Source organism: Mya arenaria, chromosome 4 (genome assembly GCF_026914265.1).
Source record: "Mya arenaria isolate MELC-2E11 chromosome 4, ASM2691426v1".
NCBI lineage: Eukaryota > Metazoa > Mollusca > Bivalvia > Myida > Myidae > Mya > Mya arenaria.
The window spans coordinates 28,504,351-28,523,034 of NC_069125.1; the positions used below are offsets into that span (position 1 = coordinate 28,504,351).

The 18,684-nt window shown below is 34.5% G+C and overlaps 1 protein-coding gene across 1 annotated transcript; it reads right to left on the reverse strand.

The window, feature by feature from the left end:
* Positions 1–238: 238 nt before the first annotated feature.
* On the reverse strand, positions 239–18,638 carry LOC128232170 (serine/threonine-protein kinase PLK1-like). The gene is made up of 13 exons (XM_052945572.1): positions 18,424–18,638; positions 17,371–17,478; positions 16,913–17,029; positions 15,379–15,596; positions 14,669–14,764; positions 13,500–13,699; positions 12,865–12,981; positions 12,222–12,332; positions 9,469–9,564; positions 8,409–8,562; positions 7,884–8,013; positions 6,702–6,818; positions 239–5,686 (listed from the first exon to the last, which is right to left on the reverse strand). Exons 1-13 carry the CDS (start codon positions 18,532–18,534, stop codon positions 5,450–5,452), a joined length of 1,812 nt encoding a protein of 603 aa, XP_052801532.1. The 5' UTR covers positions 18,535–18,638; the 3' UTR covers positions 239–5,449.
* Positions 18,639–18,684: the final 46 nt, after the last annotated feature.

Genomic DNA, 18,684 nt, shown 5'->3' on the forward strand with positions numbered 1-18,684 from the left:
ATGTGCTACAATTATTGATCAGAAACGGATTTACAGCTCAAGGTCAACATGACCTCAAACCATTGACCTTACAATCGAAATGGTTTATCTACTGGTCAAAACCAACCTGTCGACAAAGTTTGAGGTCCCTGCTAAATTGTTTGCAATTGATTGATATGAAACTGAGGTGGGGCTGATAGCCCCTTTCCTATGTGCCCCCCCCCCCCTCCTCAGTGGAATAAAAAAGTAAGGACACCAATCTTATTTCATAAACATTTTATTACAAGAATCAATATCACAAAATGATACAATTTTAATAGTGTACAATTAGGGAAACAAATGGCGAACTTTACAGAGTTCAATACAGAACTTACCTTGAGACCAACAGGATAAGAATGATATATTACAAGCTCTTTGTGGTCCAAATTTTCAACAAGAAAGATGGCCAACTTTGACAGTAACTTTACCACTCTTTTTTTAAAGTATCTCTTCAGTCTTGTAACATTTTATTAGAAATAACATGCACCTGCAAAGGATATAGAAATACCTTTTGAATACATATCTTAACCTCTTAAGACATTTGTTTTAACAATGTTTTTTAGTCATAACCTTTGGCATAACTTTCATAGAAATATAAAAAATATGTAAAGATTTTTTTCCCTTATATATCAAAAAGAAACAAATTTACAAAAAAGTCATGAATCAGCATTTATAATCCATAACTCCCCAAATATCTCAGGCCTTCTTGACAAGCAGTACTTAGCTCGCTTCGATGATTCTAAATAGTAAATTGGAGTAATATAATATACTATATAGCATGACAATATCTCAAAATTGCAAATGCATATGAAGCATTTACAAATATTTTAAAGGCACTCATTCACAGATTTTATGTTGGCAGGATATTTTTTTAAAACTGTTGAAATTGGGTTTTTTAATGTAATTTTAAGAACAAACGTCAAATACCACATGAACAGAATTTTGCAAATCCAACCTTAAAATAAATCTATGTTCGAAAGCCTTATTTACTCTTAGGGGTAAATTAGATTTTTTTTCTGCCATATCAGATATCTTGTAACAATAGGGCTCTGATTCTGTTTCACATTTCTTATTTTATTTTTTTGATGTTCAACACTATTAAATTTGAATGGGTCCCTTTTACATATATTTTTTATACATTTTGCCTATTAAGCATTGCAATCTTAACAATAGATAATGCTGCCTCCTATAATGGTAATATCAATGTGTGTTTTTCTCTCAAAATTTCCGAGATTCAGTGAAGTAGATATGTGATAAGATGTTCATTCTAACAAACGCAAGTACTTGTTTCATAGAAACAATATTCAGCTTTAACATATATATGTATTTTTCATCTTATAATTAATTAGCCTTCAAATTCTATTTTTGCACCAAAATTCAACATGTGTACCTGATGCAATAATAATAATTCAAAAATTCAAATAATGACAAAACATCATTGCAAAACTAATGCATAGGGCCGATTGTTCAGAACGTTGCTTAAGTTAGGAGTGTTGTTAACATTATCATTGTTAACTTTCAAACAGTATTGCCAAGGCCCCAATTTCTCGAAACTTCTTAAGCTTAACAGGCTTAAGATGCTTATTTCAATTAGCCAAAAATACATACTTATAGTGAATTTTGATAAATGAAAAATGGTTTATTGTGATAATTGTAACAGTAATTCCTATCTAAAGTATTAAAACTCTTAAAGGAGTGCATGAAACGCAAAATATTGAAAAACAAAAATAGTGAGTTTAGCTTAATCCTGTTATAAGGGATTTAAGAAGTTTCGAGAAATTGGGGCCAGGAAGTTTCACAAATACACTTATGATCTGCAGTATTTAAGACAACTGTTTCAGCTGTACATATCGTATCTAAATCATATGGGCCAAATCATAAAATAGTTAACATTTAAATGTTAACAGTGATGCCATAATTTACGTTGTTAACTTTAACAAAGTTCTGAACAATCGACCCAATGTCAGGTAAAACTGATGGCATACAATGGTTACAAGAAATAAGTTATTTATTAGAAAATAAATACAATTCAACTGTCGCATCTATTTTCATAATGTTTACACATACTTCTGAAATAAATAGAAAATACGGCAAAACACAAAATCAGGGACTGATAAAATGTAAGTTTAAGAATTGGTTGTATCACTCTGGCGCACAATGGTCAGAAATTGGCTCAGTGAGCAATATCTGATAAGCATAAATTTTAGAGGGATGATTTTTCTACCTTCTGTACCCTGTGCGTAGGAGTGGTTTGGCCTATTCCGGTTTAAATGAACTTGTGTTTCATGTATGACAGAATAATTCAGTGTTTGAAATGTGCGAAAGACCCCACTGGTTAATGCTGTCCTAGCTTTCTCGCAAGTTCCTAATTTCAAATACTACAACAGGGTTTGTTCAAAATTTTGATGGCAAGCGCTAGTATAAGAATTTTGGCTTGTTCATCCAAAAGTTAAATATTGATGACTCAACTTTGCAAGCTTCATTAAAGCTGCACTCTCACAGATTGACCGTTTTGTCATTATTATTTTTTTATCTTTGAATGAGCCAAATTTTGTGTCTATGACTGAAAAACATTGAAATAAGACTGCTGATAAAATATCAGTTCACAGTTTGTAGGATTTACGTTCAAAAATTGATGTTTTATGGCTAAAAGCGAAAGTACACTTTAAGAAAAATAAAATTTAGGGCATTTTTCCAAACAATTGACATCTGCTCTATTGTGAGATATTATCATACATGACTGAATTTAAATAATTTATGCTAAAATCAGCTAATTCTGAGACAAAAAATAAAAGTTGTTTAATCGATCAATCTGTGAGAGTGCAGCTTTAAAGGACCAAAAGATTGAACCATAAACACAGACAACCTTTCACAATGTGTGGTAGAATAAACTAAACATAAAACCCAATATTGCAACATGATTTGACTATGATTTTTCCCCGACAGCAACTGACAAAGAGAATATTTTAATTATTTTACCTTCTAAAGGATAAATTTAATATAAACATTTTATTATTAACATTTTTTTTTTATGAACAAAAATAGAAATGGTTGGAGCAAGATGCATATATGACAAAATTAAAATGCTTTAACATATGTTAGATTTGAAAATAACGACGATGAAAAACATTTTGCTGCTGAAACAAAGTTTCAGATATTATTAGACACTTTGAGATAAAGCACTACAAAATACATAGATCCTGATAGGACGTTTTTCTGACGACCCATTCACCGAATAAACATTTCTTTCTCAACAGCGTATAGGAATGCATGTTTATTCACCTAACAAGACGATTAAGTTCATTTTCTTGAATATAAATACAAATCGGCAGATTCATTGTCATGGAATAGTTTCTTTCAAAAATACACTCAGTAAATATCTTAAAAACCTAGACAAACTTAGGGTGTAAAATGCAGCACTCAACACATGACACTAGCATGATACTCTAATATAGGATCAGAAAACGACAGTAGCGTGATTTGGAGTGCTCAATATGGCATACTGTATATTCCCTGTTGGATATGGAAAAGGAACTTTGATGCATACACCTCAGTTCTTGTTTGCTCCATATCTTTAAAGGGACTAGACACCAGATGATACACTTGCAAGAAGAAAAAAAATCGTAAAAATTGAATAAAAATTGACATTGTTGAATACAACTCATTGAATCTATTGATGTATCACATCGGTTAGGACCAGGGATGTGATTGACCTGGCAGCTGGAGGGCTGAAACCATTTCGGCCATGGATTCTTGGAGCACTTTTAGGGCCAAAAGCACACTGCCGTAGAAGAAAAACTGGCTTTTTAGAAGCTCTTTTGAGGGTTCTTCTGACTTTAAATTTGAAGAAAACTGGAATATCAACACTAACAACCAAAAGCACACTAGTATCTTTTTAATTTTTTTTTTTTTGGGGGGATGGGTCCCTGGAGCCATTAGATCCGCGGACAAATCACATCCCTGTAGGACACATCCATCTATTGCAGTTTTTCCGATTTGAAATTTACTGAGGTTATCTACCGCGTAAGTTTAAAAATAGCGTTGGTATATTTATCTGTACTCATAAACAGATATGATTTAAACTGCACTATTTTTAAACAGGGAAACACAGATGAGACAGCAACATGTTTATTTAAAAAAAAACCCCAATTACTTATGAAAAATGATGTATAATCAGTATCTACTAGCTCGCATGAACATTTCTAGGCTTGTTTTGAGAAATTACTATATTTGCTGGTTTTTGAACCATCTGGTGTCTAGCACCTTTACTACAAAATTATGGTATATAACTATATGATCCAATTCTTCAGAATTTATATGAAAAAATGAACCATATTAAAATTTACACCTACAAATCAATGAAGATGGTAACGAAGATGAAACAAGGAGATCCAAAATGAACGAAAGACAATACCTTCATATGAACATGAAGTTAACGTCACATAAATAAGAAATGTAATAACTTTTACACTTGTAACTAATAATTTTTATACCTACTATATGTAAATAAGCACTTCAATATTTTCACAACCACACTTTGGAATGAAATTAACAAAATGTAAGCTGTGTGGTCCAGTTAAAAATAAAAAGGGGACACAAATTAGTTAGGATGGTCCCAATACTGATGAAAATGTGATAGAATTTAGTCAGTGTGGTCCCTATTATGATGAAAATGTGATAAAAAATAGTCAGTCTGGTCCCAATTTGGATGAAAATGGGATAGAAATTAGTCAGGATGGTCCCAATGGATGAAAATGGGATAGAAATTTAACAGGATGGTCCCAATATTAAATGATGAAAATGGGATAGAAATTAGTCAGGATGGTCCCAATATTAAATGATGAAAATGGGATGAAATTAGTCAGGATGGTCCCAATAACGATGAAAATGGGATAGAAATTAGTCAGTGTGGTTCTAATATTGATGAAAAGGGGACAGAAATTATTCTGTGTGGCCCCAATAACGATGACAAACAGAAAACCATGCGGTCAACCATGGCTTACTAGAAGTACCCTTAAAAGCCTGCAGTGTGGGATAAAATTGTCTGTTTTTATAATTTTCCCCCCAAACTCTGCTTGGCTTCAGTAGACCGCAAGTATACAAAATAATGCAATTTAACAGAATAACTGATGATCCTTAAGGTTTCAAACGCTGACAATGAGCTTGAGAGATGATCAATGCTAATAATTGTTTTATGTACATAAAATGACATATGTACAGAACGTTACAATCTCATGCAGGAGGTCTGATGTCAACTTTTGATACCTAGAAAAAAGTTCATCAAAACAGTCCACTGCACATCATTCATGTACTTAATAATATTTTCATCCCTTCCCCTAAACCCATCACGACAAGCACTCTATTTTGCGGAACTCCCAGGAAATCCACACCTCATATTTATAATTCACAAATTTTTAACATGTATCTATCATCACTGTGCTGTGCTCGGTGCGCTTGACCGGACACGTCCAGAACCAGATTTTGTGGTCATCAGGCGTTCCACCATAGTTTTGGCATATCGGAGGCGACTAGCTAGTTCCTTGCTACAACCAAACTTCTCTATCAAAGAGAACTTGAAGATTCTGAAGTCTCTTTTCTCATCAATGTACGTGACTGCCTGCATCAATGGGCACAAAATGATCTTGGTGTGGTCCTGGAAGAAGTTAATCTGAAATGGATAAAATTGACAGTCCAGGGCTTGAATTTAAGCTTGCATACTCGCTAAATGAGAGTCAGTTTTGCAGATAGCGACCTCATAAAAAATCTACTTGCTAAAATTTGTGAGTCCCATATTTCATAACAAAATAGCAGAGGATGAATGTCATTGAGTACACAACGAATATCATGTCGCATAGACGCTTAAGAACTCATAAACAGGTAAGCATAAAACGCTTTTGTGACACTGATCGCGAGTGCCGAATTAAATGACATAGTACACATTTGCAGTACACAAAATTCCAACACAGTGATCTCCCTTGACAAGCAGACAAGTAGATCAAAGGTACATCCAAAGGTAAATGTTTTTCTTTCCCCCTGAATGTGTCGTCTGTAGATATAAATAAACTAATAAATGTCAGAATAAAGTCTATTGTTCTATCAATTAAAAGAATATTGTCATGTGTTCTTATGGAAAAGTAATGCTTGACCCTTGTTCATTTTACATTTAAATAGAACTCACTTGTATTGACTTTTGTTACTTTATTATAAGTTATAGAATGCTAAATTAACCTTATTTAACAGTTTGGAAAAAAGCAAGTAACTTTTTGAAAATGCGAGTAAAAAATTTACCCACTTGCAAAAATTGCAAATAAGAAAACAAGTTTTAATTCGAGCTCTGCAGTCATTGATTTAAATAACTTTTTAACCATATCATACATGTACATGTATACAGGTTTTTCCTATGATGGCCATCTTTCAGTCTTTCATTTTAAACTAATGATTCTGTTGATTTAAATTTTAAACTTCAGGACATTTCCAATAGAAACTTTACTACTTTTCCCTAAATTATTTGACAAAAGGGTTTTCAAGTCAAGTGCAAATCATAATGTAAAATCACAAAAGTTCTGTCAGAGTGACAAAAAAAATAAAGTGACCATCGAAAATAAAGTGACCATCGAAATATGTCTGACATATATATCATGTATACACACTTCCCCTACATGAAATATCGCTACTATACGCACCTGTAGAGTGCCGTTGCTGAGATGGAGGACTATTGCACTACGTGTACGGAACCACGTTCGGAGGAAGGGCAGACGCACCATGTCATCTGTCTCACCCCGCGTGATGTTCGCTCCAGCCTGGAATAAAACAGATATGTTAATCTATAAGAACCCGAACATGTTTCTTGTTTAATCAGGCACATTGTTTTGAAAATGTGCATATGGGTCATATTTGCTCAAACCAGCCAGATATAAAATTATAATCAATAAGAAAATCCAATATTGAAAAAGAATTTTTTTTTATAGTGAGCATATGGAGACTGGAGGTTGAGTGCAATGGATCTAACTGAAGCATCAAGAAGTGATATAATACAACCGATGTATCAACTCACGTAGAACTTCTTTTGTTTCACACCTTTTTAAATATTGTTTTAAATAAAAATAACTTTAATACTCTCCCAGTAGCGTTAACCATTTAATTGTGACCCCAAATAATTACCTGAGAGACCCCAAATTCATCAAATATGACAATCTCACGACCTTAGGTCATGCCAAAAAATATAAAATGGTTTGTTAAGGGTTACATCCTTTTCAAAAACAGATAGGGAAGAGAAGCTTTTTATTTTTTTATTACCTAGCCTAAAAAAAATAATGTTTGGTTTGGGTTACATCCTTTTCAAAAATAGGTAGGCCAGGTAGGCTTGTTTTTTTATTTTTTTATTAGGCTTTATATAAGAATTTAATTTTCATCATTGGACGATGGTGTTAAAGTCTATATAAGCAATTAAGGTTTTAAACTACATATTGAAAAGCAAAAAAAAAGAAAAGAAAAAAATATTTTTTTTTTTCAAACTGACTATAAAAATGGTAGGGTCGGCGCCTATTCCGTAGGTAGGGTCGGGTAACCCGAACCAAATGTATTTTTTTTTTAAGGCCTAGGCTTTATGTAAGAACATTATTGTCATCATTGGAGAATGTTCAAGTTCATCTTCTGTAAAAAGCTTTAAAGGTTTTAAACTAAATATTTAAACACACACTGACTAAAAAAAACGTTAAGAGTCTGCAACTATTTCGTAGTTAGGGCAGGGTAACCCGAACCAAATGTTTTATTTTTTTAAGCCCGAGGGTCACATGGCCCTAGGTGGAAGAGCCTTTGACGAAAACCTGATAATAGTAGAGCAGTGAAAGGTAGATAACTCTTACCTTGAGCAGATGTTCACTCATGTAGTTCCTGAAGTATTTGAGGAGGGTGACTTTCTTTGTCAGAGTGTCAGGAAAGACCTTCAGGTTGTGAAAATGTTCGGCGCCATCACGCTCAATGTACTGGACATTACTGAAAATGGAATGTTATCGGTATGATTCTACGTTCAGTGATAATTCCCCTACCATTTCAGAAATGGTGTCAGGGCCATTTGCAAAAATGCATCATTCTGACTTATATTGGGAACTTTTTTTTTTCAATTTCAATCGGACATGAACTGACCTGTGTTTCAACTATGCAAGGCCAACTTTTTTTTATTTCTAATTATAATTTGTTACATACCGAATATTCTTTTTCTTCTCCTAGAACCCTTTCGAATGATTCCAAACAAATATGGAGTCACTAAGCATCAAACTACACATTAGTGTTCATGCATATTTAATACTTAAAAAGTCATCAACATACAATATCTAGAATTTCATTTGCTTGACAAGTACCAAATATATAGAAGACATAAAAACACTTACTCTCCATTACTGAGCAGAATAAGCCTTGTGGAATCATTAAAGAGAACTCCCACACTGTTATCACTGAGCTGGTAGCCAAGTCCATATTTATCGCTGTAATCCACCCACTTGCTCACCCAGTAGATCGGAATACCGGCTGGATCTTCTGCCTCCTCTGTAAAACAATGGGCAGCAAGTTCATGGTCAAGTTGAATAAGGTTTAGCAAGTTCAAGTTGAATAAGGTTTAGCAAGTTCAAGGTCAAGTTGAAAAAGGTTTAGCAAGTTCAAGGTCAAGTTGAATAAGTTTAGCAAGTTCAAGGTCAAGTTGAATAAGGTTTAATTTTCCTTAAAAGGGCTAGGCACCAGATGGTTCCAAAATAATCAAATACAGTATTTCCTCAAACAATCATGAACTATGAATACAAAGTAGTAAGAGACTGATAATAGATCATTTTCACGATTAAATTAATATTTCATCACCGTCACAGATGAGTTGACCTGTTGGAAAATATCGCATAATGGTTTACCAGTTTATAGCATTCAGCTTGTGAAAGTCACATGATTAATACAGATACATATACCAATGCTGTTTCCTAATTTTTTGGTATTTTCGGGGTTAACAAAAAGCGATGTGATACATTAGTGAGTAAAATTCAATGGATTGTACACAATGATATCATTTATATAAGTTTTTGACAATTTTCTTTTTTTCTTGCAATGCCATAATTTAGTCTCTTTAATATACATGTCACAGCCATACCAGAATTATTCTATGTTAAGTGTTATCTGGCGTGTAGGTTTTCAGCTTTTAGAAGGCAAAAAAGGATATTGACCAAAGAAATATGATTATCTAGAGCTGAACAACAACAACAAACATGATTTGACTGAAGAAATATATCATGAAGTTCAATTATCTATATGGCATTGGTTGTAAAGAGAATGTTTTGTAAGATAAATTCTTGTTTTTACCAGCCCAGAAAGTAGATTTTGGAATTGGAATCTGATTTTAAGCTGAATCCATTTGGAAATAAATGGCCATGGCTGTATGCACATGATACTTATATGTACACAAAGACTAACCTTCACATATATTTATACGCTCCGCAGGTTTAGCAGCAACAACAGCAGCAAGCTGAGCAAACAGGTCTCCAAGGTAGAAGTCGGTAGGCTCATCACCTAAAACACAGTGATAAATCTTGTGTTGACTTGATGTTAGCTGACAAAAATTCCCACTAGAGTAAATACTAGGCACATGTAATATCAACTTATTTTGAAAACAAGAGGCACATCAGTGCCTGTGCTCCACTGGCCAAAAGGTTCAAGCAAAGACCACCTAACGAACATTTTCGTCAAGTTTCATAGAAATACAATCATCAATTTTTGAGGAGAAGTTATTTAATTTTTTTTTTTACTTTAATAGCTCTGGCTGCCATGTTGTGCAGTGGACCGAAATGATTTGGACAATTTGAGTAAAGGAGCACCAAACAAACATTTCTGTCAAGTTTTATCGAAAAAAGGTCATCGGTTTCGACGACAAGTCGTATAAAGTTTTTTTATTTTTTAGCTCTGGCAGCCATGGTGTGCAGTGGACTGGAACCATTTAACAAATTTTGGTTAATGACCATCCAAGGAACATTTCTGTTAAGTTTCATCAAAAACTGATCATCGGTTTCTGAGAAGATGTTCTTTAAAGGTTTTTCTATTTTTTTGCCCTGGCAGCCATGTTGTGCAGCGGACCGGAACCATTTGAGCAATTTTGGTTAAGGACCACCCAAGGAACAATTCTGTCAAGTTTCATCAAAATCTGCCAATCCGTTTCAGAGGAGATGTTGTTTAAAGATTTTGCTATTTTTAGCTGTGGCGGCCATATTGTGCAATGGACCAGAATCATTTGAGCAATTTTAATAAAGGACCACCCAAGGAACATTACTGTCAAGTTTCATCAAAATCTGCCGAACCGTTTCAGAGGAGATGTCGTTTAAAGATTTTGCTATTTTTAGATCTGGCGGCCATATTGTGCAATGGACCGGAACCATTTGAGCAATTTTGGTAAAGGACCATCCAAGGAACATTTCTGTTAAGTTTCATCAAAATCTGATCATCGGTTTCTGAGAAGATGTTCTTTAAAGGTTTTTCTATTTTTTTGCCCTGGCAGCCATGTTGTGCAGCGGACCGGAACCATTTGAGCAATTTTGGTTAAGGACCACCCAAGGAACAATTCTGTCAAGTTTCATCAAAATCTGCCTATCCGTTTCAGAGGAGATGTCGTTTAAAGATTTTGCTATTTTTAGCTGTGGCGGCCATATTGTGCAATGGACCAGAACCATTTGAGCAATTTTAATAAAGGACCACCCAAGGAACATTACTGTCAAGTTTCATCAAAATCTGCCGAACCGTTTCAGAGGAGATGTCATTTAAAGATTTTGCTATTTTTAGCTCTGGCGGCCATATTGTGCAATGGACCGGAACCATTTGAGCAATTTTGGTAAAGGACCACCAAAGGAACATTCCTGTTAAGTTTTGTCAAAATCTGCTTATCAGTTTCAGAGGAGATGTCGTTTAAAGTAAAAGTTTACGCACACACGCACTCACGACGGACAATCTGTGACGACATAAGCTCCATGGCCTTCGGCCAGTGGAGCTAAAAAAGAGAAAATTTAAACCTTTGTAAGGTTAAAAGTGTTTTTTTATATTGCTTTATTTTGAAGCTGAATTGTTTTCAACACTACTGTTATTTCCCTAGAGGAAGCTTCAACATAAAACACTTATTATGTACAAAAGGGTAATGATGACTATAAATATTTCACATATGCACCAAGATTACTTTCGGTTTTTGAGATTATTTATACTCACATTCGGGCAAGGGCCATTCGGTGAGTGCTTCGATAAGATTATTAATCATTTTAGGTTTTTTGGAGCAAAGTGCACAGACAAATTGTAACCCCAGTGAATAGCACCTTTAACATCCCCCTCGGAAGACCATTAGTATGTTATTAGTGGTGGGGTGGGAAATCGAACCTGCAACCGTCAAGTGTATTACCACTTGACCACAGATCTGCACAGTACTTGTTTTATTAAGATCCAGTCTATTTTTGTTAGTTTTAACAACTTTTAAGGTGTCTGGAACATTGAAGAATATCAAGCATTCTACAAACACATAGAGAGCCAGAATTTACGACCTTATTGGCTTCATCAACCAACCAACCCACAATGACACCTACTATTTCGTTTCTTTGAGGCATCACTGGCTTCTATCTATTCTAAACACCTTAAGAGTCAGTACTAACACTGTTAATCAACCAACCAACTCACAGTGACACCTATTTCGTTTCTTAGAGGCATCACTGGCTTCTATCTATTCTAAACACCTTAAGAGTCAGTACTAACACTGTTAATCAACCAACCAACCCACAGTGACACCTACTATTTCGTTTCTTAGAGGCATCACTGGCTTCTATCTATTCTAAACACTTTAAGAGTCAGTACTAACACTGTTAATCAACCAACCAACCCACAGTGACACCTACTATTTCGTTTCGTTGAGGTATCACTGGCTTCTATCTATTCTAAACACCTTAAGAGTGAGTACTAACACTGTTAATCAACCAACCAACCCACAGTGACACCTATTTCGTTTCTTAGAGGCATCACTGGCTTCTATCTATTCTAAACACCTTAAGAGTCAGTACTAACACTGTTAATCAACCAACCAACCCACAGTGACACCTACTATTTCGTTTCTTAGGGGCATCACTGGCTTCTATCTATTCTAAACACCTTAAGAGTCAGTACTAACACTGTTAATCACCCAACCAACCCACAATGACACCTACTATTTCGTTTCTGTTCTGCGTCCCCAGCTCCCCGTTCTGTATCAAGGCCATCGGTTGTCTGTGGTCTCTTCAGTTCCTTAGCACGCTGTTCAATAGTCTGGGCTGCAGTCTCTATAACAATTGAGCAGTTAAGTCATTAAAATAAGACCTGAATGAAAGAGCCGGAATTCTTCTACTAGTGCTTGGCATAAAAAAACATCAACAAGCAGGATATAAAATTAAAGCAGAATTTAACCATTTCTATACTAATGTAGTGGTTATTTCAACCAGTGACTTTATACACAATCTCATCCATGATTTGGATCATAATGACGATAAATGATGACATTAGAGCTATCAGTTTAAAATTACACAAAACTTTGAAGAAAATGTACAAAATAACCAGTCATCCAAATTCTATGCTATCAAAATTCTTTAATTTTTTTTTGTTTAGAGATAAACAATGAAAAGTATTATTGATACTCATAATTGAAGAATTGATCTTTCATATTTTATCATTTAAAAAAAAATAATACTGAGCTGCAAAATGCTTCCAAAATATTCTCAGGGTTTGTGTGAGGGGGTTATTTTGGAGACTGTGTTGGTGTTTTTTTTCAGATATTTGATATTCTCCAGTTATAATTTAAGCCACCAAAAAGCCTACTTTCAGTTCCATTGAGTTCCAGTAGAGGTCGTCTGTGTAGTGACTCAGACTTTGCCATTGTGTCGAATCTGGGAGCCATTGTCAGACAACTGGTTGGCAGTCTGGATGGCAGGTACCCTGAAATGTGAAGTGATGAAAACAGACTGCAAGCAAAATAAACAGTTCCTGTTAAAAAGCTCCTGAACAGTATTTAACCAGTACCAATGTTCTCAATGAGAACGGGCTGCCAAACCAACGCTTTAAATAACTTTAGAGTAGCTTCAAATTTACAAATAAATCAGAGTTTTTTACCCCAAAAAGCACCTTACTTGAACCCCTAGCTGGTTGGTTACATTGTATTTGAGTCAGTTCAACCAAAATTTATTGAGAATCCTGAGTAACAGACTACTTCTTTTTTAAAATATATTTTTTTTAAGGCAATTAACTAATTATATTAAAAAACATTTACAATTTATTATGGCAAAACAATCTGATTTTTTTTTGAAGGTAACAAATGACAGTTTTTTAATAAATATTCTCAATGTGAAACACACATGTATAAACACATGTGAAAAATACAAACATGACTCATTGAACTGTTATTTATGCTGGTTAAGTACCCTACATCTTCACCAAGGCTGAAGCATTTTACATACCTGAGGTAAAGAATTCATCATCAAGCAAACCCTCCATGCCTGGTCGCTCTGTAGGGTCAGCTCTGAGCAGTTTCTGAATGAGGTTCTTGGCACAAGGTGAGACACGCGAGGGAATGTGATATTCATTCTTTTTTATTCGAGTGTATGTGTCTTTAAGGCATGAGGTCTCAAATGGGGGCTTGCCAACCAGAAGTGTGAATCTAAAATATTAGAAAAATTATACTGGTCAGTGATTTATTTTGTAATTGTTTTTAGTGCCTGTACCTTGCAAATTGGGAAAAAAAGTCCACTTTGACAAAAATACAAAATCAGGTCAAAATAGCAAATATGATGGTAAATATACATGTGTTGACTTTTTTTATGCATACATGTACATTATGCTGTGAAATAAAGTCTTGTCAAAATATTGTTTAATTTTCAAGAAATTCATTTTTTAATCATGAATGTAATCTGCGTTCATCAAATTGGGATAAAATTATAAAATTTTGGGAAAAATGGACAGTTTTTCGTAAGGGAAAACAGCCTTTAGAAGGCATTAAATTGCATAAAAAAATCACTGCTGGTTAAATTAGAGGTAAAGGGTAAAATGTACTTATTATAACGTATATATATATCTGTTGGAAGAAAATAAAATATTATTTGTTCTGCTTGATCAATAATTATCAGACCTTTTTTTACTATTTTTTCTGTTTAAAACCTTACTAACAGGGATCAGTTACATGCACTAAAATGAGTATACAATTGTACATGTATACTAGTATGTATATGTTCACAAATTCTATTCTAAAAAATAACCTTTAAATAAACACAATAAAATTATCATATGCCTGTCATAAAAACAACAACATTTTAACAGCCTCGGCAAACACATTGCTGTCAGATGGAATTTTAATTTGTCTTGGGATTTTTTTTATTAACCTGGGCCCAAAAGTGTTCAACTAAATGATTTTAAGCGTAAGAACAATAATTCATTAATTGTCTCAGATGGTAATTTGATTTTGTAATATAAAGTGACAGATGTCAGACAAAAATTGAAAATGTCCTCTGCTTAAACAGTTTTTGCTTGTACACAAGTAACAATGAATCATATATTCTTTCTGAAACAAAGTTGAGGCTAAAAAATAATGATAGTGCCTTATGTCAAGACTATAATTGCACTCAGAACTTACAGAATACAGCCTAACGACCACACATCCACTTCAAAACTGTGACCTTTCTTTCCGAGTACCTCTGGGGCAATGTAGTTGGGTGTTCCGCATAAAGTCCTGTAAAATCAGAAAAAAATATATTAATCAATTTATATTTTCAACATCATTTTTAATGGTGATTGTCAAACAAAAAGGTCATAATGAGACTATTAATTAGTCAAACTGCATATTACACAATCATTTTGTTTTGAAACCAGCTAACAAGCTGCGAGTTTAGTTAAGCCTTGCATTGGGAAAACGCTCTCCTTTTTTTGCACAAATGGATGGATTTTATAAAGCAGGCGTGTTAAAACTATGATGCAAGCCCAACTACATAATGATTCCAGCTTGTTCATACAAGTCTATTTTCAATGAGTGATTTTGATACTTATATGAAATTTAAGCCTTTTTTCCTGTCGGCATTTTATGAACAAATATTTCAACTTAAGAACAAGTACTGCGATAATAATTGAATTTGGATGGAAATTGAAGGAGTTAAATTACAAATTCTGCATAATTTTAAACAATTTTCCAATTAAGAATTGGTCAGAATATCTGTCCTATGGAATGACTGATTAAATTGTATGTGCAACGGCCCCTCAAAGGTGCAAACAACCTAAGATGGAGTTGCCCAGGGCCTTCCTCAATGATATTCAGAGGCTAAGCCTTAAATATGAATTAAAATAACAAACCTTTTTCTTTCGCCATCATAATCAACCCGCGTTGCAAGACCAAAATCTCCCACTTTAAGGTCCATATCATCATTGATGAAGAGGTTACCCAGTTTGAGGTCACGATGTATTATATTTCTGCCGTGCAGGTACTGACAGGCCAGTACAACTTGGCGTACAAAGTAGCGGGCTTCTGGCTCTGTAACAGCTTTTCGCCTCTTGTGCAACTCCATCATTGACTGGAAATGTACAGCAGTAATAATCATTCAAGCAATCATTTGAATAATTGTGATTCAATCTGGCCAAAATAGCCATCTTAAACTTTTCATATGCTTATCAAGCCCTATTTCTTTTACTATTTATAATATGGTTTATTTTCACCATTTTGGGAATGTGGCCAGAGATTGGAGCCTTTCTGTTTGATAAAACATCATAAATTTCAATTAAAGCTGGGATTACCAATTTTGCATAGAATGAACAAGAATGCCTTAAAAAGTAGACAGAATATACAAAATGTTTTGTTGGTGCCAATTTTATAAATATATAATCCGAGCGCCATGTTGTCAGGTTTATATTGACAATTGAATGAAAAATGCATGTACCGATATGACAGCTGATTTGTCACTGACATTGGATGCCGTTGAGACAGTTTTACAAATTATGACCATTTAAAGTGTGAGGGTAGAGTGTGTTATGACCATGACCTTTGACCTCAAAATCCATAGGAGTCATCAGCTGGTCACCAAAAACCTGAATGTCAAGTTTGAAGGCCATGGGTGCAGGCATTGTCGAGTAATCACACAGACAAGCTATTTTCGTTCAAGGTCACCCATACATTGACCTTTGAACCCTAAAATCATAAGGGGTCATCTACAGGTCAGACGCAACCCCAAGTCATGTTTGAGGGACATGGGTGCAGGCATTGTCGATTTATCACTTGAACAAATTTTCGCATTCAAGGTAACTGTGACCTTGACCTTTGGTCCGATGACCCCCTAAAACAATAGGGGTCATCTACTGGTCAGGCCCAACTTCCATATCAAGTTTGATGACCATAGGTCTAGGCATTGTTGAGTTATCACCTGGACAAGCTTTAAAATTATTTTATCATTAAAGGTCACTGTGACCTTGACCTTTGACCTGATGAGCCCTAAAATCAATAGGGGTCATCTACTGGTCAGGCCCAACCTTCATGTCAAGTTTGATGACCTTACATCCAGGAATTGTAGAGTTATCACTCAGACAAGCTTTGGTCTACTGACGGACCAACATGTGCAAAGCAATTAACCCCTCTTCTTTGAAGGGGGGCATAAAAACGAGAATTTTATTTACACTTTTGGGCAAAAAAGTTTATGCTGAAATTGCATTGGAATGAGGCTGAACTTTGGCCCTCAAATGGTTTAACAATAACTATTCACTATATAATGATATTTACTACATATTTATGCACTGAGAATTCAATTTTTTTTTGAAGTTTCCCACAACATTCCCTTTTCATAATTCTATAAAGTTCAAAACTATTTAATTTAAAACTTATATCTAGATGTTATCATACCCTTCTCCTGCAGAGTTCCAACAGAATGTAGACATTGTCTGAATCTTCGAAGAAACTTTGAAATTTGACCACATGTTTGTAGCCTATTTCTCTGTGGATGCTGATTTCTTGTGTCATCTGTAAATAAGCATAGGCATTTTTTCATTGCTTTATAATCTTATTTCCTTCAATTCTTTTCTTTGATAATTACCACCAAGTGATGACAACAGCAAAGTAATTAGTCAAAGTACAAGGTGATCATCAGCGACAAAAAGCAATGAAATAGATTAAACAATAAGAACAACAAATTGCTGTAATATTCCCCTTTTTAAGGTATTCGAGATTTTGACAGGTAATATTTTAGATGACAAACTGTTTTGTTTTGTAAAATCAAGTTTAAGTTATTTGGTTGATTGAAATATGATACTTAAGCTTAAGATTTTCAAAGAAAATGAGGCCAATGTTTTTTTTTTATAAACCTTGTCCTTTTGATGTTGCTTCACAAGAAGAGTCTTGGAGACTATCTTTCCAGCAAATATTTCCTTTGTGTCTATGTCTTGAAGCTCGTAACATTTTGCAAATCCACCCTGAAAATAAGAGCCATTTATTTTAATCATCTGGCCCGAAATATTAGCAAAGAAAGGATAAAATATTAAAGTTATCATTTTGTTTTAAAGTTATCATTCTGTTCTTGTTGAATGTTGTTAAGTGTAACGGCACTTATGAACCAATCAGGGTTTTCTGGTCCCTGTCAGTAACAGGAGTTCAATTCATTTAAAATTTGAAATTAATTTTTCATTTCAACTTCATCAAGTTCTCATGCCGGTTATAGTAGTGAATCACCTATCAACAATTAAAGTAAACCTGGGAGGAAAAGTGCGCCCGGTGTGGGGCTCGAACCCACGACCGCCGGAACACTAACACGGCGCTCTAACCAACTGTGCTAACCAGGCGGCCGGTTCTTACCCACACACACTACACTCCTCCCCCCATTAACCTTTTAGGCCGACGGAGGCACTACTGCCGTTTACCGCTGCCACCAGTAAAGTAAACCTGGGAGGAAAAGTGCGCCCGGTGTGGGGCTTGAACCCACGACCGCCGGATCACTAGCACGGCGCTCTAACCAACTGAACTAACCGGGCAGCTGGTTCTAACCCACACACACTACACAATTGTCTTTTCTTTAATTTTAAACAATCTTTCATTCAAATCAAAGTCAAACAAAATGCAGGTTATTTTTTCAGTGTAAGGGGTAATCAGCTTTATAAAAAGAAAAACTTGCTAATTTTACAAGTTACATTTGTTTGATAATATTATATTGGAGGTTAGATGGTGAAAAAGTAAAGAAATTGTCATTGACAGCAGCCATATTTAGTCAACATGTTTGAACATGCTCTGTCAGTAGTTTTCGTGATTATTTTATTAAATAACAACAAACAATAGAGTGTGAATGTTTAAATGTCGTTAAGAATGGATAGAAATAACAGGTAATTGAAAAAAATCAATAAGCGTGTTCAAAAAAAGTGAAATACCTTTCCAAGAAAACGACCTTTCAAATAACGTTTTCCTGTGCCAGGATTTATTATCATATCAGGAATATGCTCTTTCCTGACTTCATCTCGTTTAGTTGCACTTGTTGTCATTTTGAAATTCTTTAAAACGAAGCTAAATATAAAGCAAAATATCTAATATCACAATTCTTTCATATCAACATCCCGTTTTTCGGAGAGATTTCAAATTTTCGGAATTTTTGTCAAGGTATATAAACAAATTTTTGATTGGTTCCTTTCAAA

Excerpts from the sequence above, each read along its gene's own strand:
- LOC128232170 (XM_052945572.1), bottom strand. The coding sequence starts at position 18,534 with ATGACAACAAGTGCAACTAAACGAGATGAAGTCAGGAAAGAGCATATT. Across the intron at positions 12,333-12,864 it reads GGAACTCAATGGAACTGAAA|AGACTGCAGCCCAGACTATT; the intron begins GTAGGCTTTTTG and ends CAATTGTTATAG. Across the intron at positions 6,819-7,883 it reads TGAGTGAACATCTGCTCAAG|GCTGGAGCGAACATCACGCG; the intron begins GTAAGAGTTATC and ends GTTTTATTCCAG.